The following is a 23,134-nucleotide window of genomic DNA, read 5'->3' as shown; positions in this document are numbered from 1 at the left end:
TGCGGTCCGTTGGACGGCATGGCCGTGGGGGAAGCGAGAAGCGCCAGGTTCGTCGTCGGCGTTGCTATGAGCGTACGCGGTGGGAAGATCCATGGAGGACCGTGGCTAGCCCCGGATGTGATGCGTATACGTGGTGCCTGCCACCCGTGGATGGCTGCTGCAACCTTGCGAGGGACGCGGGGTCACTAAGCAGCAATCCATAGAAACCGTCTTCAAGAGACATACTTGTCCCAAGAATTTTGTAATATTAAAATTTCAATACATGACCATGACACAACGTCTCTGCGGTAGAAAAGTCAGTGCTTGGATAAACAAGACCGGAAGATAAGGAGAAGAAGATCGTGGCCAAGATTAGAACATACATGATGCGGAATTTGAGACGGGATTAATAGACGTATCTAGAGTGCATCACGAAAAAACTAAATCTGCACTGTTGGTCGCAGGTAGGGCGTGCAGGCGCGTACCGACCGTGAGCTACGGTGGGCGCTGCGGCCACTCGCGATTAACCTCCGAGAACCACCACGATAGCTATGCCGAGGCGCCTTGCAATCATATATTTTGGGCCATTGCACTCCTTACCTGGTTGCGCCTTGACGAGAGGTGTTTCAATATATGGATCATTCGGTGGTAAACAGGATATGATTTCTTCCATTTGACTTCGCTAATTCACTTCTGAATTCTCTGATTGTGCTATCTGGGCAAAATGTATGACCGGCGCCCCAAGGCTTAGAACAACAAGAGAAAGAGACCTTAGAAGCTGCTCTCTTAAATGACTGTAAACCCTTGGGGCTGTTGAGAATCGAACGCATCTTTTACCGCTGTAAAAGCGCTGAGAATGTCAAAGTATCCAACCCTGACGTAAATGTGTTCTCCTTGCCTTTTCAGAATGATTCCTTGAGTCTGAGTCTGAAATGACTTCCGTAAGAGCTTCTCAAGTATTGGAAACGCGAAAAGTTCTCCCTGATGAGATGGATCATCTCTTACGTCCGGTTTACAAACTCCCACCACAGTGCTGGAATCTCCTAACAATTCCAATGTGGGCCAGTGTCCAGCACGACCCAAACGACATGGAAGGAGGTAGCCACCGAGTCTCAGTTCAGCGTATTTCAACTGCCCGTACTTGTTCTCCGGATCCATCAGTTCCACATGAGTGCTTGAAACAGTCGCAAGCATGGAACCATCTTGGGTGCAATATGGAGTACTTTGCACATGTACTTCCTCGTCCGCGGTTGCCCAGCTCCAAGTCGGCGCACGGTAAGTACTATGCTCGTTTCTTGCTGCTGGAGGAAAAGGTTTGAGCCAAAGTAGGTCTGCTGGCAAGTCTCGTAAGAAGAACCCAGCTACATAATTGTGGTCGTAGAAACTGAGCTCTCCAAAGCGCCTCGCAATGCCTGCCAGGGCTACCAGCTTGTCTTCATCCGGCTTTGTGAGGCCCATACGCGAGTACTCTTTAATGATGCTATGCCACTGCTGTCTGACTAGACCTTCATACTTTTCGGTGTTTTCTCTAGTCCAAGCCGTAGGTGGGTCTGGTATTACCGAGAACATACTTATTTCCGGGGAGGGATAGGGAATATGGTGCATCGTTGGGTATGTCTCGCAACAGTTATCGACCTCTTTGCATTCCCAGAATATTGAATTTATTCCAAAGTGCAAGACACGAGGCGATAAAAGTCTCTCTTGAAGAACCCAGGCTCGCTTCCCCAGTGGGCGATCATGGGCTTTGCCGTAAAACGCGTCAACTGCCTCATCGAAGACGGACCATATGGCATTTTCCCCCTGCACTGGACACCAAAGCAGGTGACATCCTTGAAGAATAGTTGTACCTCGTGACCGAAAGGCTCCCTGGTGAGGGTTGTTGGCGTGATCGATAGCAATGTTGAGAATGCATCCTTCGTATATCGCCTCCATTTGATGTGCATGGTATAGCCAGTCTTGCTTGCTGTCCTGGATTATGCAAAGGCTGTCAATCCAAAGATATTTGATACCGAGTCGCCGTACGATGGTGATTGCGTCCTGGAAGGTTTGAGGGAGCTCGTGTACCGGGATTCGATGCCTGAGAGCATCTACTTTGGCGGTGGTCAAAGTAAAGAACTCTGGATTTGTTCCCCAACAATGGCTCAATGTAGCGTATGGTCCGTTCGGTCGATTTTCCTCTGATAAGAGAAGTCTGGCTTCCGGACCGCTAACATCTATCAACCGCATGGGATATGCCGAAGGATTTTGGCCCTTGGATGGATGTGCGCAAGTCTGATGGGAAGCAAGGCAGGAGCTTAACCATTGCGAGGCTAACTCAGCTACTTCAACGCAGCCAGTGTTGTTCGGTATTGGTTTTTCAAAGCCGTCGGACCTAACGCAGGAAGGATCATTGGTCAAGTCGGCCATAGCTACCTGGAGATATTCCTGATAACCTTCTGGGATGTGAACCGTTTCATTGCGGAAGAGTTTGAATCGCGCTGATAAGTTCTCCGAATAGCCCAGCCCCTTGGCCCAGATCCAAAGCTCTGCGATGGTCGTAGATTCCACATCGAGTTCAAAGTCAAACCCTTCCATATCATCCCAGTCATGTAGTCTTATCACCAGACCATGACAAATCTTGCATCCGGACTTGGCAGCTTTCCGAATGTGTTCCAGACGATTCGCCCGCACGCCTTCCCGTTCAGGTTTCTGGAATATCGACAGGCAGAATGCACACAGCATCTTGACTGTACCGAGAGCATTCCGATGGACGACAGTTTCCGAAGTCTGTCTCGAGACCCTGTCAGAATGAATGATTCAAATGACGGCTCGAAGCGAGAAACTCACTTCCAAGGAACCCAGGGATAGAGTGTCGGTGCGCAGCCAAGAGGACCTCAGGCTGAGACCCTCGAGGCTGCGAATTTTGAAGCCGAGAGAGAAGGAGGACAGGGGGCCTTTGGGCAGGCGAGAAAGTAGAGAGCAGGCGAAGAGAAGGGCGACGAGAAACAGACGGGGAGAGGCATCAGCTTAAGTCTACCCCGCATCGGCTCCGAGCGACATAATGATAAGGGCTGATTGGGCTGGGGAGAATAAGCCACCGTCGTACAAGGCTGAGTGACGTGTTGAGATGACTGCAGACGCCACCGCCTGATAGGCGGCAAGGCTCCCCGCACACGAAGCGAAAGAGCTGTCCTGATCGAGTTTTGACACTACGTCGTTGCCAGATCATTCAAAGGCAAAGCGCTCAGCCACGGCTGATTCGTAAAGGCTTGTCCTATTCTTCCCAACCATGATGGTGCCATTACTTGTCAATACAACTTCTCCACAATCACACAACAGTAGAGTCTCCTACATTTCTGCGTCTTGTTGTAGGAGTGGGTGTAATTTAGTGCCGAGGACGAGCATGAAGACGTTGCTATAGCCTGTTTCCGCAATACAAGCGGCCTTCATCTAACTCACGGATCATAGTACGTGCTGTAAAACTTGCTGTTAGATACGTCGCTGATACCTAAGAGCCTTCTAAGCCGCACTATTTTTGACATACCGGCACGCAAGCAACAACCTTGAACCTCGTCGCAAACACCAAATCAACTCAGCCTCCCTAAGCAGCGCGATCCCCAGCCCACCCGCTCCGCATTTCTCAACCCAGCACGAAAGCGGTCACAATCCCGCTCCCAAACATAGCCGCAACACTGACAAAGCTCGCCCACGAGAACGTCACCAGGCCACTGATCCCATGCCCGGACGTGCACCCCCCCGCCAACCGCGCACCAAAAACCATAACGAACCCGCCCACAACCGCCGCCACAACACCCCCATCCGCACCGCCCGCCCCGACCGCCCCAAGCGCCCCGCCACCACCAGCAACAAGCCGCGACGCAACAACAGCACCGCCGCCGAGGATCCCCGCCGCGAAAACGACGGACGGCGTGACGACCGCGCCTTTCCCGTACACCGCTCGCGCGACGCTGCCGTACGCCGCCGACACCCCGATGCTGTGTCTGGTCAGCAGCACCGTCCCGGCCTGCGTCAGCCCGATCAAGCAGCCGCCGGCGACGGGGCCCACGAGGCCCGGTCCGCCCGGCGATGGCGCAGTGGCAGTGCGGCGCCGGAATGCCTCAGCCGCGCCGATGGCGAGCACGCACAGCACCTCCCACGCGAGCAGCAGCGCGTTCGTGCTCAGACGCAGCGAGTCTTGCAGCGTGGCTGGGCCTGGCTGCTGCTCCTGCTTGGGGTGGTGAGGTGGCGGGCTGCTGCCGTCGTCGTCGTCGGCTTTCGGACTCGGGGACGAGGAGGTACAACTGGCACGAGGAGACGCAGGGGAAGACGTCGACGTCTTACGACCAAGCAACAGCGGCGCAACCACGCCCTCGTGCACCAGCCCGCCGACCAGCCCGCCGAGAACGACGTAAACCCCGCTCCGCAGCCCCGCCGCCGTCTGCACCAGCGCCGTCCCCGGACACGCGCCCGTCACGGCCATCCCGACGCCCAGCAGCGCGCCGCCGACGGCGTTGCCGTCGTACGCGAAGCACCCGAGCGACTGCGGGGCTCGCGGCTTGAGGGGCGCGAAGCCGAGGCGGTCTGCGAGGTGCACGGCGAGCCTGGGTGGACGTGTTAGTTATGGGTGTGGAGGAGGAGGGGGGTGGAAAACGGGGACTGACGCGCCGGACGCGCTGGCGGCGAGGAAGGTCTGCAGCATGGTGAAGTCGGTTAGGTGCATTTGGGCTTGGATCGTGGCGGGCGAGTAGATGCCGGAGGTGGCGAGGGCGGCGCCGAAGAGGGTGCCCGCGGTGTATTCGGCTATGAGGGGGGGCGGCATGGTTGGAGGTTTGGTGGTTTGGTGGTGGTGGTGGTGTTTCGAGCCGGCTGGGCTTGTAGACTGTTTTATCGAGATCGTCTGGTGTCTCATTTCGGAACGGCGGAATGCTCGGGGGTTGGTTTGGGTGGCGATGGTGGTCGCCGAATCGACGTTGGTCGCCGATGGGGACTAGTGTGGTCGCCGATTGCACCACCCCTTTCTTTGGGGAATCGCGACACGTACTTTTTCGCAACTAGCACTATGGAGGGAGGATTGTAGAGAGACAAGTGGAATACTCGATCTATGCATATCAGCGTTCCCACCGTCTCCGTCGCGCCGCAGTCCGTCACGTAGGCCACACTTGAGCACGAGCGCGAATCCAAACATCAGCCAAAACGACATCACCATCATCATCATCGACGCCAACCTCGAATCTAGCGCAGCACAGGCCGAAACTTTACCAATCAATTTCAAAGCGATAGGGCTGCTAAAAGAAAGAAAGAGAGGGAAAAATCCAGCAAGACAAAACGCACAGAACAGAACCAACGCCGCACGCCGAAACCACGTCTACAGCATAACAAGCACCATAACATAAGAAGAAAAAGTCCAAGACGACGAAGAAGAATCACGACACCCTCGCACCAGCACACACACACACATAAACCAACCCGTTCCACCCACCTACACCTTCTTCGCCCCACCCCCACCACCATTAACAACAACAACCTTCTTCCCCTCCCCCACCCTCTCCCTCGCAACCTCCCACGCCACCTCCACCATCGCCACATCCCCCCTCGTCAGCCTCGTCACCGCGACATTCACCCCCGTCTCCTTGACCAGCCAGTTCCGCAGCTCGGCGGCGACGAGGCTGTCCACCCCGTACGCCGCCAGCGGCCGCTGCGCGTCCACCTCCTCCGCCGGCACCATCATCAGCCGCGCCATGCGGGCGCGGAGGTGCGCGGACACGAGGGCGGCGACGGCCGCGGCGGTGGGCGGGGTGTCGGTGGTGGTGGTGAGGCGCGCGAGGCCGGCGCTGAGGGTTTCGGTGGCGGTGGGGTCGGCGGAGGAGGAGGTGGAGGCGGTGGTGCTGGCGGTAAGGAGGCGGTGCAGGTGTTGCTTGAGGGGCCCGAAGCGCGCGGGGTGCAGGTGGGGGTCGGCCTCGATGGCGGCGGTACTGGCGCTGTGGGAGGTGGGTGGCGGGGTGATGATGGTGATGTCGCTGCTGCTGGCGGCGGTGTCACTGTCGCGCACCAGCGCGGCTTCGATGGCGGCCTCGACGGCGCGGAGGGAAGGGGCGCCGGGAAGGCTCGTGCCCAGGCCGAGTGTGACGGTGAGGTTCTTCGTGCTGCTTCTCCTCCGGTTTGGCGGGAGGGCTGCCGCCGCTCCGCTGGTGTTGGTGCCCGAGGAGAGGCGGATGAAGAAGTCGACAGGGGTGGCGCGAAGTGCCGTGTGTAGGTCGTAGAATGCGACAGAGGGCTGGTGCTGGGACGTTTGGTTCATGTCGCCGATTATGACGCCCTTGATGGGTTTGGGAACGCTTTGGATCGCCTTGTCCAGAGAGGAGGGCCCGTCGGCAAAGATGACGGCTGCCTGGATGCCGTGGTCGTCTCGGAGGCTGTGAGCATGACCTTCGTCGATCGTGTGGCTGGTGGCGCTTTCGGACAGGATCAGGAGGTGCTGGGCACCCCTCGAAACGAGCCATCTTGCCAACTCGCGGCCGGCGCCGGCAGCGAATCCGCCAACTAGGACGTATGTGGCATCGGGATGCAGAGTGATGCGTGGAGGCCGTGGCGTGTACTGTGGAATGGGTCAGAACATGATGCAAAACGTCTTTGAATGCTTCGTACCTTGACCTGGTCATCCGTTGACATGTCGATGACAGTCTTGCCCATGTGTTCGCCCGTCTGCATGTAGCCAAGGACCGTCTCGATTTTCCTGGCCATTAACATCAGTTTTGGTTTGTCCTTACACTCAGTCATGACATGACATACCCGGCTCCATAGATCGACAATGGCTTCGCAGTCTTGAGGGCGCCGCTGCGCACCAATTCCGAAACGCCGTCCATAATGGACTCCAGGGCCTTGCTTTCCTTCTTGACGAGCTCGTACAGGTCGACGCGGAAGTACGACCTGTTCTTGCGCAAAGGAAGCGCGTCCACGCCGTCCGAGTCCCCTGTTCCGACGACTTGCGTCAGTCCCACCTTCAAACATCTCCGGTCGACAACCCATGAAGACTCACCAATATCCACAAAGCGGCCAAGATCCGCCAGACACTCGCGCCACGCCACCTCCCTCGCCTCGCCCACCGCCGAACTCAGCACAACATCTACAACACAAACAGTCAGCCAACCATCCCATCCCACCCTATCACCGCACGAAAAAAGGGGCAAAGGAAAAAGAGCAACTCACCAACACCCGCTCCCCCCGTGACCCTCCGCACCTTCTTCCCCAACGCCCCAGCGTCCCTCCCCCCAAACACCCTCTCCTCCGGGATCCCATACTCCCTCACCATCAACCCCCTTTTCTCCTCCGACCCAACCGCCACATACACCTCGGCCCCCAGCGCCTGCGCCAGCACGACAGCCGCCTGCCCCACGCCCCCCGCCGCGCCCCCGCACACCAGCACGCTCTCCCCCTTGCGCAGCTGGCTTACCTGCACCAGCGCGTGCCACGCCGTCGCGTACGGCAGCACCCACGCCGCGCCATCTGCCAACGCGACGCCGTCTGGTAGCGCCACTGCGTGCGTGGCGGGCAGGACGGCGTGCGTGGCGAGCGCGCCGGAGGGGGCGAGGGCCCCGACTGCATCGCCGGGTTTGAGGGATGTGACGCCGGATCCTACCCGCGTGACGGTGCCGCTGCAGCCGTGGCCGAGGGTGGAGCCGGGGGAGCTGGTGGAAAAGGCGAAGGCGTCGCGCGCGTTGACGCCGGCGAAGGCGATGCGGAGCTCGATGTGGGTTGGTGGGAGGGGGGTGGTGGTGGTGGTGGAGGGCGAGAAGGCGAGGGACCCGGGGGCTTGGACGGCGAGGTGGAGCGGTTCGGTTGTCTGGGAGAGCTGGATCGTGTCTGGCTGTCCTTGTGCCGGTGCGGCGTCGTCGTTCAGCGCGAGGCGCGGGATGTGCGCGACGCCGTTGCGGATCGCGTACGCGGTTTCCGTTGGGGCGTCGGGGTTGGAGACGAGCAGCTCGGTCAGCAGGCGATGCAGCGTGGGCACCGCGTCATCGACTGCGGATGCTGTCGGGTCCAGGTCGACGGTGGTGACCTTTCCTTCGCCGACTGCTGCGGCTGCCAGGCTGGAGGGCTGGGGGTTGGAAGAGCTGGCGTCTTGCGAGACCCAGCATACGCCCGCTGCGCTGGCGAGCAGGTCGTTGAGCTTCTTGTCTGCTCGACGCAGGCCGCCCAGGCAGACGCAGTAGCAGTCTCGCACGGCAGACGCCGAGAGCACGCTCGACGAGCCCCACGTCAGAACCGACGCCTCCTCTCCGTCGGCGGCCAGGCGGCGCTGGAGCGTGTCCGCAATGCGTTTGGCGTCGGCGCTGTCGTCGACCAACAAGCGCAACTCGGGCTTGTTGCTGGTACCAGGCCGCTCATCCTTCCTCGTCGACACGATCAAGGCCGTCGGGCTCAGCCCATCACGAGCATTCTTGTCGCCGCGGATGTGGATGTCCACACCGGTGAAGCCGGCATCCTTGAGGGCGGCGTCCCACTCTTTGGCGGTGATGATGGGCCCGCCATGGCGGCCGTCGTCCTCGCCGAGCCACCAGCCGGGCAGCGGCCCCATCATGAGGCCCATGAAGACGGGGTTGTCGGTGAGCTCCGCGAGCACCAGCCTGCCGTCCCTCTTCAGCAGCGAGCGGCAGCGCGCGAGGGTGTCGCGGATGCGGCAGGTGGCGTGCAGGACGTTGGCGCAGACCAGCACGTCGAAGCTCTCGGGCGCGAAGCCCTGCGCCGCCGGATCCTCTTCGATGTTGAGCGTCTTGAACTGCATGACGCCGGCGTCGCGCGCGAAGTTGGTCGCGGCGTTGCCCAGGAAGCCGGGCGAGACGTCGGTGAAGACGTAGCTGGCGACGCCAGGCGTGCGGATGGCGTCGAGGATGCGCCGCGTCGTGCCGCCCGTGCCGCCGCCGATTTCGAGGATGCGGAGCTGCCCGGCGCCCTTGTGCGCGAGCATGCCCATGTACTCGGCGACGTTGCTGTTGAAACTGGTCCCGAGACCGACGCGGCTGGGGGAAAGGGTGAGTGGATCAGTGTTTGCGGTGACAGGGCGGGCCGGATCACTTACTAGTATTCGTAAAGCAGCCCGTTCTTCAGCATGACTTCCAGCGGCTCGACATCGCCGCTCATGATGCCCTTCAGGTTCTCGCCAACGCGGTGGATCAGCTCGACGGTAACGGCGCCGGCCTCGGTGTTCTGCAGCTCCACCACCGCCGTCTCGGCCTTCGTCCTGAGCGCCGCCGCGTCCGCCACCAGCCCCGCGTTCTCACGCAGCTTGTCCACCATCCACGCGTAGAAGAGCTGGAGGAAGCCGTCCGCCGGCGCGTGCTGCTTGCCCTCGTGCTGCAGCCAGTCGACGGCGTCTTGGATGTACGGCAGTGCCACGATGCCGAGCATGGCGTAGTGCTCACTGTCGAACGGGTCCGGCTCGGCACGCGAGAAGATGGCGTCGGCGACTTGCTCTTGGTTGAGCAGGTTGACGTCCTCGCGCCAGAGCGTGTCGAAGCAGAGGCTCGGGCTGCCCTCGACGCCTTCCGTCCCGCCGGCGATGCGCATGCCTTCGATGACGACGGCCGGCGCGGGCGAGGACGGCTGCAGTGCGTAGACGGACACGTCCTGTGTGGCACCGCCCGTCTTCTTCCCCCGGGAGAAGACGTCGAACTCCTTGCCGGGGCTGAATGCCACGTCGGCGGAGAGGTAGACGCGGTCGACCGCCACAGGCGATGCAGTGGCCGAGGCATTGAGCGCGGCGCCCGATTCTGTCAGCGCCGGGAACGCCATCTGCAGGAACGAGTCCAGCGTCGCGGGATGGATGACGGTCGGATACTCAAAGTTGCATGGCATGAGACTCTTGGTGTCGGGGACTCGGGCAATGCCGCGGCCGGCTCTGTCACCCAAGTACAGGCTGCTCAGGTTGCGGAAGCTGGGACCGTACTCGCAGCCAGCCGACTCGAGTGTCTCGTAGAAGGCATCCTCGGGCCTGTCGCAGTCGATGGTGGCCTTGTTGTAGAGCTCGGCAAGCTTCTTTTGCTCCCATCGCAGCTCCGTCTGCGCCGCTGCGGTGATCTGGCTCTGGTACGTGGCGCGGACCTTGCCCTGGCAGTGCGGTTTGCTCCAGTCGCCGTCTTCAGAGCGCGATACAACGGCGAAATCGGCCCAGGGCCCGGTGGTTGACGGCTTCACCTGCGTCATGACCTCGGCCCCGCGTTCCTCGTCGAGGATGCGCAGAGGGTCGTTGAGGGTGAGGTCACGCAGCTCGAAGGCCGCTATCTGCTCGTTGGGGTCCGCGAGTTGCTTGATTGCTTCAATGGCTGTTGTTGTCTTTGTCAGCAACGTCTGTCCCATCAATGTGCCAGCGCTTTACTTACCCATCACTACCAACCCAGCACTCGGATACACAATCTCTGATTTGATCTGCACACATATGTCAGCCTCCGTCACTCCCGTGGCAACGATTGCTGCATACCTTGTGGTGCTCTAACCACGGGTTTTCCCGCAGTTTGAGGAAGTTCCTCCACTGCGGCGTCACTGAGCCGTCAAAGCGCACGCCGAGGTGGTCAGTCCGCGGCTGCTGGCGGAACCGGTACTGCCTCGTGATAGCCGACTCGGCCCAGTACGAGGAAGAGTGGTTGAACGGGTAGGGCTTCAGGTCCGTCAACATCCTGGCGCCCTCGTCCGTCAAGTTGACACGCTCCACATCCACGTCGGCGCCGAGGCACCACAGCTCGCCCGTCGCAGTCAAGAGCGAGTCCACGGCGCTGAAGTTGCGGCGCAAGACGGTCGAGTACGGAATGCTCGCGGGGACGCTTTCCGCGGCGCAGATCTCGTTCAGATACGTCCGCAGCGCAGAATGCGGGCCCACCTCGACGAAGGCGTCAACGAAGGCCGCGGCGCCGTCGACCGCGCCGTCCCGCGCGCTCCGGATCATGATCTGCACCGCGCCCGTGAAGTTGACCGACGACACGAGGTTGTCGACCCAGTACGACGCCCCGAGCTCCGCCGGCGGCAGCAGCTTGCCCGTCACCGACGAGAAGAACGGCACTGTCCCCGTCTCCGGCGGGGGACCAGCCTCCTTTACCGCACTCGCAACCGCCTCCCGGTACTCGTCGGCGATGCGCCGCATGTGCGGCGAGTGGTACGCGACCCCGACCTTCAACGGCGTGGCCCCGATGCCCTCGGCCTCCAGGAGCGCCCGCAGCTCCTCCAGCGCCTTCCGGTCCCCCGACACGGTGCAGTTGCGCGGCGAGTTGAAGCAGCCAACCACCGCCATCCCCTTACGCAACGCCTCCAACCGCGGCCTCACGGCATCGCCGCCCGCCCGCACCGCCAGCATCGTGCCGTCCAGGTCCTTCGCCTGCTCGACGCGGGCGGCATACACGCCGCGCCACCACGCCAGCGCGACAGCCGCCTTCTGCGACAGCGCGCCGGCGCCGTACGCCGCCCCCATCTCGCCGCTCGAGTGCCCGACGACCGCCGCCGGCCGCACGCCGAAGTGCGCCAGCAGGTCGACCAGCGCGACCTGCAGCGCGACGCACAGCGGCTGGCTCAGCTGGGCGTCGTTGACGCGGGTCGCGTCGGCGGGGCGCGACAGCTCGTCGCGGATGCTCCACGCGCAGCCGAGGGCGCGCAGCGTGGCGTCGCTGCGTGCGATGGAGGCGCGGAACGGCTCGTAGTAAGAGAAGAGCTCGCGCCCCATGGCGTGCCACTGCGCGCCCTGCCCGGTGAAGACGAAGGCGAGCCGCGGGCGGAGGGCGGAGCAGACCGCGCGGGCGGGATGCGAGAGCGCGGTTTGCGCGGCCGGCAAGGACGAGGCGGTGGCGAAGGACTTCCAAAGGAGCCGGCTGCGGCGGCGGGAGAGGGTGTGGGCGAGGTCGGAGAGGATGGAGGAAGGGTGGGAGGGGTTGGCCAGGTAGGCGGAGAGTTGGGTGCCGAGGCGCTCTGGGCCTTGCTTGTCTTGGGCGGAGAGGACGAGGAGCTTTGGATGTGGAGGCGTCGAGCCGGTGGAGCCGTTGACGCCGTTGGTGTGGCCGTTGGTGCCGTTGGCGGAGCCGTTGATGCCGTTTGTGTGCCCGTTTGCGTGGCCGTTGACGCCGTTGGTCGGGACGACGGCTGGGTGCAGTTCCGTCCGATGCAGGCCAGACAGCCCGCGTTCGTGGAGGAAGTGGTACGCATCTCCGATGATGACATGCGCATTGGCGCCGCCGAAACCGAACGAGTTCACGCTGGCAATGCGCAGGCCAGAGCCCGGCCACGGGACGGCCGCGGTGGGCACCTGCAGCAAGTCAGTCAGTGACACATAAATCAACCAGCGCCTGGCTACTCATCATACCTTGACATGATCTGGAAGCTGGATCCTCGGGTTGAGCTTTTCGAACCTATGGCAGCACTGTCAGCCAGTCCACAGCAACAGGATATGAAACAGGGCAACTGACCAGATATTCGGCGGCACGATGCCCTTCTCCACCACCAAGATACACTTGATCAGGCCCGCCATGCCCGCCGCGCTCTCCAAGTGTCCGATATTCGTCTTGGCCGAGCCGACATACAGGTCGGTCGTGCGGTCCTTCCCCAGCGTCTCGGCAATGGCGCGCGTCTCGAGCGGATCGCCCACCGCGGTGCCCGTGCCGTGCGCCTCGACGAAGCCGCAGCGCGCAGGCTCGATGCCGGCCTGCTCGTAGGCGGTCCTGATCAGCGCCATCTGCGCGTCCGAGCTCGGCTGGCTGGGGCTGGGCGTGCGGCCGTTGTGGTTGGCGGCCGAGCCGAGGACGACGGCGCGGATCGTGTCGCCGTCGCGCAGCGCTGCCTGCAGCGGCTTGAGCACGACCACCCCGACGCCCTCGCCGCGCCCGTACCCGTCTGCCCGGTGGTCGAGGGCCTTGGACGTGCCCTGCGGCGAGAGGATCCGGCCCGCGCCGAGGAGGAGCGTCGAGTCGGGCCCCAGGATCAGGTGCGTGCCGGCGACGAGGCTCTGTCGGGGCGTCAGCGCATTGAACATGCAAACATGCTATACTAAGGGGACTCACCAGCTCGGACTCGCCGTTGCGCATGCCCTGGCACGCGAGGTGGAAGGCAGTCAGGCTCGCGGAGCACGCCGTGTCCATGGTGACGCTCGGGCCGGCCAGGTCGTAGAACCAGGACACGCGGTTGGCGACGAGGCTGGTGTGCGTGCCCGTCGCCGTGTACAGCCCGTGACCCTCGTTGTCATGCATCGTCAGGTCGCGGTAGTCGCCAGTGAAGCTGCCGGCGTAGCACGACGTCTTGGAGCCCTTCAGCGACTCGATTCGAAGTCCGGCTGTTCTGGTCGTCAGCACTGCCCGCGAACTCGCCGGGGAATGCCTTACCGTTTTCGAGCGCTTCGTATGACACTTCCAGGAGAAGTCTTTGCTGCGGATCGATGGCTTTGGCTTCGGCTGGTGTGATGGAGAAAAAGGGTGCGTCGAATACGCCGGGGTCTTGACTTAGGAAGTGCGCTTTCGTGGTAGTTGCCTATGCCCGTCAGAAGTGTCCACCTTCGCGGCCTTGGCTCCGACTCACCGTCCCCGCCCTGTCGGGATCTGGATGGTAGAATGCCTCTGCATTGTAGCGAGACTTGGGGGCTTCAGTGAGCGCCGAGCGAGCTTTGGTAAGGAGGTCCCAGAAGCCCTCCGGGGTGGAGGCGTCCCCGGGAAGCCTCGCCCCCATCCCGATAATAGCAATGTCCATGGTGTCCCGGGAAGAAATTGATGCTGTGTCTTTGTTGAAAGAGAAGCAAAGTAGTGACGATGAGGATTGTCCCACTCAATGGCGAAGCTCTCCCATCTTAAAACGCTTTCCCTATCGGACGTGTACAAGGCCATCTCAAGGGCCGCGACACGTGAGCCCGCGGGTTCGCGGTTGAATCCACGGAATGGTTGTGACCGTCTCGGAACGCATACCGGCTGGACTCCAGGTCTCAGATCAAACACTATGGTTTCCGAAACACGGAACGCCGGGACTCGTGGCAAACACTGCTTTAGGACATTGCTCCTTCGCTCCGGATGATAGATGACTGATAACGGCAGCGGTTGGAGCCGCGAAGTCCGGCGATCCGGCTCGGAAAGCTAATGCAGATCATGTCTTGTCACGTGAAGCTCGGTCACGGAAAACATGCAGTGCGCTGGCTATCCGAAGGGCACGGGATTCGGATCGCGTCTTTATAAGTCGCTTTCAAGGGTGGGCGAGAGGGTCGCGACCAAGGCTGATCGTTAAGCAAAACTCCCCGATTGTTACTCTCCTCTGCCAGCTGCGTCCAGCAATGTCTCGGGCCCTCGCGAACAACAAGCAGTACCAGGCTGCCTCAGTCCAGGCTGAGCTTAGCCGCCTGCTTTCCGATAAGGCGGAGATCTACCTGCCTGGAACCGAGCAATTCGATTACTCAAACGCCCGTTTCTCCGAGTACGGCCGTCCGGTATGTCCCTCGCACACCTGTGGGTAGAATAGCACTCATCTCGGCGCAGACGTACATCGCTGCTGTCCATCCCGCCAACGAGCAGGATGTGGCCAGCACCGTGCGGTACTCGCACATGCGTGGCATCGGCTGCACTGCCAGGAGCGGCGGGCACTGTGTGACCAACTACATGAAGAAGCTGCAGGACGGCATTGTCGTCGACATGCGCTTCGTCAACCACCTGTCGTACGATGCCGAGAACGAGCTCGTCACGGCCGGCGGCGGTGTTTACAGCGGCGACTTTGCCAAGTTCATCCACGACAGGAAGCGGGAGCTCGGTAAGTGCAGTGATATACCCTCCCGGTGCGTGCTGACCGCAAAGGCATCGGCTCTTGCCCCACCACCGGGCTCATCGGCGTCGCCCTCGGCGGAGGCATCGGGCGGCTTCAAGGCAAGTACGGCTACCTGAGCGACAACATGGTCTCGTGCAGGCTGGTGCTCGCCGACGGCTCCATCATCACCGTGTCGGAGACGGAGCACAAGGACCTGTTCTGGGCGATGCGCGGGGCGGGCCACAACTTCGGCATCGTGTACGAGGCCACCTTCAGGGTCTATCCGCAACCGCACGGCGGCATCCACCACAGCTGGGACTTTGAGTTTGGCCTGGACAAGGTCCGCCCGCTGTATGAGCTGATGAACCGGCTGGTGCCCGACATGCACCCAAACCTTGCCTGCTTCCTCATTTGGTCCAAGAAAGCTGCTTCTGGCGCCGAGGTGCGTTTCGTCCGGGCTTCCGTTCCCGCCCCGTGCTGATGAAGACAGGGCGTCATCATTCTGAACGCAGTCTGGTCGGGCCCCAAGGACGAGGCCAAGGAGTACATCTCTCAGTTTGAGGCCGTCGGGCCCGTCGTGCCGGCCACGCTGAAGTCGGTCGAATGGTCTGAGCTGCCGTGGGTTGCGTACCAGGGCCTGAACCAACAGTACCTGGGCAACCCCGACACGTGGAACGTCTACCCGTACAAGATCTTCTCCGCCGTCAGCGCCAAACGCTTCGACCCCGCCGCCCTGGAGCAGCTGTACGCCGAGGTCAAGGAGATGGAGCGCAAGTACGACACGCGCATCCTCGTCATGTTCGAGGCCTTCTCCCACAAGCGGAGCAAGGAGATTCCCGACAACGCCACCGCCTTCCCCTGGCGCCACGGCTCCGACATCTTCCTGTGAGTATCGCGATATAAGAAGAAATTCGTTTTGCGCTGACGGCGCACTGGCAGGCTGCTACAGGTGTCGACCAAGAACCTCGACCGCGAGGCGGCTTCGAACGAGTGGCTCAACCGCTGGAAGAAGAAGCTGATCGAGGTGTCGGGCTACGGGCGGCTGCAGCAGTACTCCAACTACGGCCACGGCACCAACATCAACGATCCCATCGAGGCCATGTATGGCTACGACGAGTGGAGGCTCCGGAAGCTGCGAGGGTTGAAGAGGCAGTACGACCCCGACAACTGGTTCCGCTGGTACCAGCCCTTTTGGCCGGACGAAGGGGCGGTGAAGGACTCTCGCCTCTGAGGCAGTCATCTCGTTTGGTCATCCCAGCGATAGTAGCTAGCCATAGATAGCCAACACGTCACTGAAATGGTTGTTGTCCTGCACCTGTCCCAGACCGTATTTCCGAACAGACCAATGTGCATAATCTCTGCCAAGCCGCGTTTCCTCCTGTCATGCGCGTGTAATATCCTTTCGAAATGCACCAACACATCCCCAGTCCGCCCCATTGTAAAGCCCGCTTGTGTGCCGTTACGGTCTGGGAAAAGGGGATGGATGGGCCACCTTCCGGAAGAGTGAGCGAAGACGTCTGCCGGAGGCAATTCCGGTGGGCAATGATTCGGCCTGGCACTGCACTGTGAAGTCACGCCAGCCCTGCACCCCCCGGTTGAGTGCACAGTCGCACGGAGTTTAGAGCGGAGGTAAGCAGTTCCGACACACGTGCCTGGGTGTCCAGGGTGTTCGGAAATTGGGTTTAACGCCGGGAGGGAGAGGCACAGCAGTACGGTGAGGCGATTGGTTTCTTTTAAGACTCCATCCAGCCTCTCAACGGCAGAAACGGACCGTACAGACTCATTTTGACCATGAGTGACGAACATTCCTCGGTTGAGCAGGGACAGACGAAGGAGGACCAGAGCCAGGACGAGCCACAGCCGCAGCAAACATCGCAGCCTCCCGACGGCGGGCTGAAGGCGTGGCTCTGCGTACTGGGCTGCGGCGCCTGCTACTTCTGCTCGTACGGCTGGATCAAGTACCACTCTCGCACCCCCACGGCCATTCGCTTGACTGACACGCCGCAGCGCGCTGAGCGTGTTCCAAGAGTACTACAAAAACGTCGCGCTGAGCTCGTACTCGTCGCTCGACGTGGGCTGGATCGCGACGCTCCAAAACTTCTTCCTGCAGTTCTGCGGGCCCTTCGTCGGCCTCCTCTTCGACCGCTTCGGGCCCAGGTACCTGCTCATCACCGGCGCGGTGCTGCACGTCTTCGGACTGATGATGGCATCCATCAGCAAGGAATACTACCAGTTTGTACTGTCACAGGGCGTGTGCAGCTCGATCGGGACGAGCTTCATCTTCAACCCGGCGACGGTGAGCGTGCCCATGTGGTTCAGCAAGCGGCGGGGGCTGGCCATCGCGCTGTCGTCGACGGGCGCGCCCATCGGCGGCGTCATCTACCCCATCGTCGTCAACCGGCTGATCGACTCGGTCAGCTTCGGGTGGGCGATGCGCGTGTGCGCCTTCATCATCCTCGCCGCCATGACGCTGGCCGTGGCGACGACGACGCTGCCCACGCGCCCGGCCAAGCGCCCCGTCAACCGCGAGATCGCGCGCCGCATGCTGTCCGGGCCCTTCGTCTTCCTCGTCGCCGCCTTCTTCTTCTTCACCATGGGTGTGCTGCTGCCCATCACGTACATGACGCAGAACGCGGTGGCCAAGGGGCTGGACACGGGGCTGTCGCGCTACCTCGTCAGCATGTACAACGCGGGCGCCTTCGTCGGCCGCGTGATGCCCGGGCTGGTCGGGCACAAGACGGGCTTCTTCGACATCACGGCGGCGTGCTGCGTCGCCACGGGCGTGCTGACGCTGGCGCTGTGGATACCCGCCGCCGGCACGCAGCCGCTCGTCGCCTTCGCCGTGCTGTTCGGCTGGGCCGCCAACGCCGTCATCGCCGCCATGCCCATGCTCATCTCGCTCGTGTCGGCGCCGCACGAGCTGGGCGTGCGGGCCGGCACCGTCTTCGGCTTCGCGGGTCTGGGTGCCCTCGCCGGCCTGCCGATCGGATCGGTCCTCGTGCGGGGCGACGACTTTGACGATATGAAGATCTTTGCCGGAGTCATGATGCTGGCCGGCGCGTGCTGCTATCTGGCCTCGCGCTTTTGCCTGAGCGGACTGACTCTGCGGGCGCCGTGAGCAGTGAGCACGGACGAGGGGACGGCGGATCAGGACAATCGTGCTTCGGAATGATAGCGGCGGATCCGACAAAACGGCCACAATAAGGACAACTCTAGAAGCATAGATTTAATGTATCGTTGATAGCTTGGCCAGTTAAACCCAATTCTGGAGTTAAGTATATTGAGTAGATGCAACTCACCATCTCTCCTTCCGGTCATCCGCATCGACGCCAGGCTAATGGCTGTGCAAAGCAAACACCTTGACTCCTTTCGACCACTCGTCTCCCATTGTCTCACTTATCCGTGAGCTTCGGAACTCTGCCCACAGTGCAGGCGGGGGATGCGCGAATTCCGAGTCGGAAACGGAAGTGCAATGCTTGCAACTCCCACCGCCGTTCAACTCCGTATTTCCCACCAGATATAGTGCTGCGGTATTTTTTCCCCGACGCTTCGCACGTAGCATCATCATCATCGATCCTCGACATTCCTGAACGAACGATGCATTCCACAACCAGTAGCAGCAGCCGCCGGAGCAGCAGCGGCAGCTTCAGCCCGACAGACTGGGAAAAGACCACATCTCCATCCACCACCCCCCTCACTTCGCCGAACCGCTCTCCTCCGCTGCGCCAAGACGAGTACCGGCCGCCCGTCACGGCGCTTCGAGCCGCGTGCAATGACTGCCACCGCGCCAAGGTCAAGTGCGTGTTCGACGACTCGCCGACGACGTCCGCGTGCATCCGATGCCAAAAGCGGAACAGAGACTGCGGCCGCAGCCTCTCGAAGCCGCTCGGACGCGCGCGAGGTTCCAGAAAGAAGCAAGCGGCGGCGGCCCAGAGCGGATCGGCAGCATGCGCGGACATGAGCAACACTGCTAGCGGCCGCAGCATCAGCAGCAGCGTCAGCAGCAGCAGTCCAGGCTTAACCGCGGCGGACCAGGCGTCGTCGGCATCGCCGGCGGTGCACGACGTCAGCAACCACCACCACTGCCACGACCAGGACCCGGGTTCCGCAGGAGGAGGAGGAGGAGGAAGAGATCAGGGGCTGGGATACGTTGCCGATTTCGACGTCGACTCCCTGCTGGAGGGGGTGGACGTGAATAATGTTGCTGCAGCCGCCGCCACCGCCACCGACACCACCATGGACGACCTGTGGTTCGACTCGGCGGCGGCCCATCACAGCCTAGCGTCATCAAACACACCATTGCTGTACGAGCAGTCCATGGCCGCTGCCGCCGACACCAAGACGACGACGACGCGGGATCACTCGTGGGACCAGACCACCACCACCCCGCGCGTCCCACACCACCACCACACGGACTGCTGCTGCAGCTGCACCGCCGCGCTGCTGGCGACGATGCGCGACCACTCCCGCCAGCACCAGTACCACCGGCAAACGAGCAGCGGCAGCAGTACGTCGCCGGACCAGCTGCTGGCGCTGAACGCGGCGGCGCTCGACGTCGCGCGCGCCTGTCTGGAATGCCCGGTGCCGCACGATACGCCGGCACTGCTTTTGCTGTACCTGGCGCAGGACATCTTGGCCAACTGCCGGGTGGCGGCGCTGGGGGTTGCGGATCACGTCGATTGCGTCGACGCCGACGGGCGCCGAGTCAGCGTGACGCTGGGCTCGTACGCCGTGGCCGACAGGGAGGACGGGGCGGCGGTTGCGCGGCGCATTATCGCGCTGCAGGCGCAGAAGATAGTGCCGGTGCTGGACGGGCTGCTGCTGCTGCTGCCGAGTCAGCGCGACTGTTACGGAGGGGGAGAGGGACGAGGCAGATCGGGGGAGGAGGACGAGGCGTGTCGGTTGATAGCCGGGCTGCTGCGGGCGGAGGTGGATGGCATGATCGCCGCGCTTTCGTCGTGAGCGCTTGCCATGCCGTGGCCCGAAGAGGAAAGTAGCGTGGTGTGGTGTGTGCGGATAGGGTGCTGACGAGCCGGGGGGCGTCTGCGTCTGACTAAGGGGTCGATAAGTAGCCAATGACGAGGCCACGCAACGCGCAATCAACCCGTCACCGCCGTCCTGGAGATCGCCTGCAGCCCAAGTCGGCTTGCCTCCCGTCGCCGTGGTACGAGTAAGCGGCTCTCGGGCCAGCCCAATCAATGTCTCAGATGCGCTCGGGGCGGCGGATGCGCTCCTCTGCCAATGCTGACAAGCCACCAGCCAAAGCTTCGCCGCGGCCCGTCGCGGCCCGTCGTTGGCGTCGATTTAATCTGGACGGGCGTGGTGGTCGGACGCTGCGACAACGCAACAGCAAACATGTATGATATGGAGTTCGTAGCAGGGCTCAGAAATAACGGTTGTTTGAGCGTGGAACAGGTTCCAAGAGAACGATTCATCGGTGTGCGGGGAAACGCAGCCTGTAGATAGTCGCATCCAGGTTTCCGACCCGCCTGCTCGCCCCCTTGCTACCCGGCGGGCGGTCGTCCGCCCATCGCCCGCCCATCGCTCGCCCGGAGAATTTCTTGCATGTCACTCTCGCATCCATCCATCATTATAGCTCAGGCGCAAATATCTACATGATCCTCTTTTGACGCGTTGACTATTGCTGTAAGCGGAAAGCGAAATGGTCGATTTGCACCCATAAACTTCAGCACTTAGGTTGCCTGACGGAGAGGGGCCGAGGCACGAACTGTGAGATCTACCAAAGGAGCTTCGGAGATAAAGGAACCTTGGCGGTCAAAGGCTAAGCGACGAGTCGATCCGTTAGGCCTTGAGTTCGCAGTCCAGCTATCTTTACGGCTCCGCTCCCTCCTGCAATCCATGCATGATCTGAACCCCGGACGCTCCGCAGCACCCCTGCCCTCATCTCGCCGTGGGGCCTTTGGGGTAGCGTCGATGTTCCCTGTCTCAAGTAGTCCAACCCGACAACCTTCGCTTCATGATGCCTCCAATATGTGCTTCCGTCGAGCACCGCAGCAGTTCCCTTGATGTTTTAAAGCCTTCCATGCATCGTCTTTGTAGTTTTCGATAATACCCTTTCGCTGCAAAGCTTTCGATTCCACTTGTCCCAATGGTGATGGAGCCCCAGACCCTGACCAGAATCGCACCCGGCCGTCCGAGGCTTACTCGCCGGAGAGGAGCTTGCGAAGGATGCCGCCAGAAAAAGGTTCGATGTGAGTGCACTTGTCCCGGATTCGCGACTACTACTAAGGCATCCACCAAGGTAACGGAGGACGTCCGTGTAGTTACTGCAACGTTTGTTCATCCCGCCGATAATTGCAATCGGTTTCGACTTCTGACAGCAAGGCCAGCGAAGTGGATCTTTCTGCGAATATCTTCCTACACGGGGTGCGCCACGCACCGAAGGGCCCCAAGCAGACATCCACGTAGCGGCTGAGAATGCAGGCCGAGACGATCCTTCACATATTTCCATCAGTTACAGTCTTGACCACGCCAACGCATCGATGCTGGACGGATTTCTTTCGCAAATATCATCAGATAACACAGCCTCCTTGGAGGACTGCGATTTTTCCTACGGACCAACGCCACCCTCCACCGCGAACGAAGCAGCAGGTAACTTGAGAACCCCCGTCACAATGAAGGGAGGACGCTGACGATGAGAACCAAAGGCATTGATAGCGAAATGATCCTGACCAGTGGCCAAGAAGACGATTTCCCAACGTTCGAGACGCTGAGTTGGGATCTCGACCAGAACGCTTCGATGCAAGACTGGATGACCATCTCATCGACAAGCAGGCGAGGCAGCAGCTCCTCCCAGTCCGTCTTCGGCTCCCTCCTCACTAGAATCGTCGCCGAGGAGGACAACGAGGTATGCCCCCATCAAGGAACGGGAAGGAAGCAGCACTCACGTCTATCAGGACAACCTCTACATAGGGCCCAAGCAGCCAGCCGCCACCATGCTGCTCCAACAGACAGATTTTCGCAACCGCAGGCAAAAGGTGGTGGTGGAGAAGGTCGGACGACTGCTGTCCCCCGACCCGCCGCTTTGCCTTTCCTCGCTTTTGTCGCACGCGGCCGGCCCCGGTCAAGAACATCATGACCTGGACCTGGCATCGCTCCCGACAGACAGCCTGATAAACAGTAGGTCACTCACTGCCCTGGATGTACGACAGACATGCTAACGCCTTGAATCAGCCGCCTTCCAAGAGCCAGCAGGGTAAGTGACGTTGCGCAAAGCCAGTCTCGTTACCATCGAAACTCACATCTAGATACGTAGCTTAAACACATTCATCAAAGCTTCTTGCATCCGAAGCATCCAGGCGGACCTGCAATCTCCATCCAAGCCCTCCATCCACGTGGCGGACATATCATTGCTAGTTTCCACGCTGGCCTGGGGAGCATTGCTGAACGACAGCATCGAGGCAGGCACCAAGATGGCATTGATCAACTTGGCCTGCGACGCATCAAAAGCATTGTTCCATCAAAAGGACACGATCAGAAAATTCCTGGTGGGTCACTCACGTCCACATAGAACTCGAGTCTGCTGCATGCTGCGAGCAAAGCATATATGGCTGACCGGGTACGTTCGCAGTCGCTCGTCGCCACCGTACGTAAACCGTGCAGAACAGAGGGTAGAGGAAACCTCGCACTGACAAAACGGCTTCCAGCTATGCTTCGTCGAGAAGACGGGCTCGGAGATGACGTACACGCTGCTCGTCAAGAGCGCCTCGACGGCGGCGGCGCTCGGCCTGCATCTGGAGCCGAGCACGCTGCACCGGTGTGTCGGCGACGACGAGGTCGTCCAGGTCCAGCGCGCCATGTGGATGCTGTACTGCATCGAGAAATCCTTCGCGCTGCGAGTACAAACATTCTCCGTGAGTAGTGGTGTTGGGCATTTGCAACCCAGAGCCGTCGGTGAGCTGACATGACACACAACAACAACAGATGCTGGGCGACGACTTCCTCCCCACGGCGACGCCGCCGAGGATGAAAGCGTCCGGCGCCGGCGCCATCCCCCCCTCCTCGGTCGACTGGCTGGAGATCCGCTCGCGCCACGCGCGCATCTGCTCGAACATCCTGCAGCTGCGCGGGAGCCTAAAGGGGGGCTCGGCGCGGAACCACGCGAACGCGACAGTGGCGCTGGCGGCGGCTCTGCGGGACTGGCACGCGTCGGCCACCGCGTCCTGCGGGCGAAACGAGAGCGGTGCCGCCGCCGGCCGGGTTAAGCGCGAGATGTTCAACCACTACCACGAGGCGCTGCTGCACCTGGGCGGCTTGGGGCTGACGCTGGACCAGCGGGTGCCGGCGGGGGCGGAGCAGAGCCGGGGGCTGCGCGGGGAGTCGGTGAGGGAGGTCATCGCGTCGTCGAATGGTATCTCGTGCGAGAGTTTGTTGCAGGATGTGTAAGTGTGCGCGCAAACCAACGTTGCTG

At 61.3% G+C, this 23,134-nt stretch overlaps 6 protein-coding genes across 6 annotated transcripts; 3 read left to right on the top strand and 3 right to left on the bottom strand.

Moving 5' to 3' along the window:
* Positions 1–5,437: 5,437 nt before the first annotated feature.
* Positions 5,438–6,821, bottom strand: SLS55_008434 (putative secondary metabolism biosynthetic enzyme; the record flags this gene model as incomplete). Its single annotated transcript, XM_066779845.1, has 3 exons — positions 5,438–6,553; positions 6,604–6,609; positions 6,813–6,821. The coding sequence occupies 3 exons, from the start codon at positions 6,819–6,821 to the stop codon at positions 5,438–5,440; spliced, it is 1,131 nt and encodes a 376-aa protein (XP_066630649.1).
* Positions 6,822–7,096: 275 nt separating this feature from the next.
* Positions 7,097–8,740, bottom strand: SLS55_008433 (putative secondary metabolism biosynthetic enzyme; the record flags this gene model as incomplete). The annotated part of the gene is made up of 2 exons (XM_066779844.1): positions 7,097–8,678; positions 8,736–8,740. 2 exons carry the CDS (start codon positions 8,738–8,740, stop codon positions 7,097–7,099), a joined length of 1,587 nt encoding a protein of 528 aa, XP_066630648.1.
* Positions 8,741–9,033: 293 nt separating this feature from the next.
* On the bottom strand, positions 9,034–13,668 carry SLS55_008432 (Type I Iterative PKS; the record flags this gene model as incomplete). Its single annotated transcript, XM_066779843.1, has 8 exons — positions 9,034–10,277; positions 10,335–10,380; positions 10,433–12,238; positions 12,296–12,341; positions 12,399–12,934; positions 12,990–13,258; positions 13,308–13,452; positions 13,501–13,668. 8 exons carry the CDS (start codon positions 13,666–13,668, stop codon positions 9,034–9,036), a joined length of 4,260 nt encoding a protein of 1,419 aa, XP_066630647.1.
* A 423-nt stretch (positions 13,669–14,091) lies between these two features.
* Positions 14,092–14,840, top strand: SLS55_008431 (uncharacterized protein; the record flags this gene model as incomplete). The annotated part of the gene is made up of 2 exons (XM_066779842.1): positions 14,092–14,096; positions 14,420–14,840. 2 exons carry the CDS (start codon positions 14,092–14,094, stop codon positions 14,838–14,840), a joined length of 426 nt encoding a protein of 141 aa, XP_066630646.1.
* An 8-nt stretch (positions 14,841–14,848) lies between these two features.
* Positions 14,849–15,592, top strand: SLS55_008430 (uncharacterized protein; the record flags this gene model as incomplete). Its single annotated transcript, XM_066779841.1, has 2 exons — positions 14,849–14,856; positions 15,190–15,592. 2 exons carry the CDS (start codon positions 14,849–14,851, stop codon positions 15,590–15,592), a joined length of 411 nt encoding a protein of 136 aa, XP_066630645.1.
* A 902-nt stretch (positions 15,593–16,494) lies between these two features.
* Positions 16,495–17,821, top strand: SLS55_008429 (uncharacterized protein; the record flags this gene model as incomplete). The annotated part of the gene is made up of 2 exons (XM_066779840.1): positions 16,495–16,498; positions 16,731–17,821. The coding sequence occupies 2 exons, from the start codon at positions 16,495–16,497 to the stop codon at positions 17,819–17,821; spliced, it is 1,095 nt and encodes a 364-aa protein (XP_066630644.1).
* Positions 17,822–23,134: the final 5,313 nt, after the last annotated feature.

The sequence above is a fragment of the Diplodia seriata genome (assembly GCF_021436955.1).
Source record: "Diplodia seriata strain FDS-637 chromosome Unknown scaffold_8, whole genome shotgun sequence".
In the NCBI taxonomy this organism is placed as follows: Eukaryota; Fungi; Ascomycota; class Dothideomycetes; order Botryosphaeriales; family Botryosphaeriaceae; genus Diplodia; species Diplodia seriata.
The sequence above is the reverse complement of the archived record's forward strand: the minus strand, read 5'-3'. Positions and strand labels throughout refer to the sequence as shown.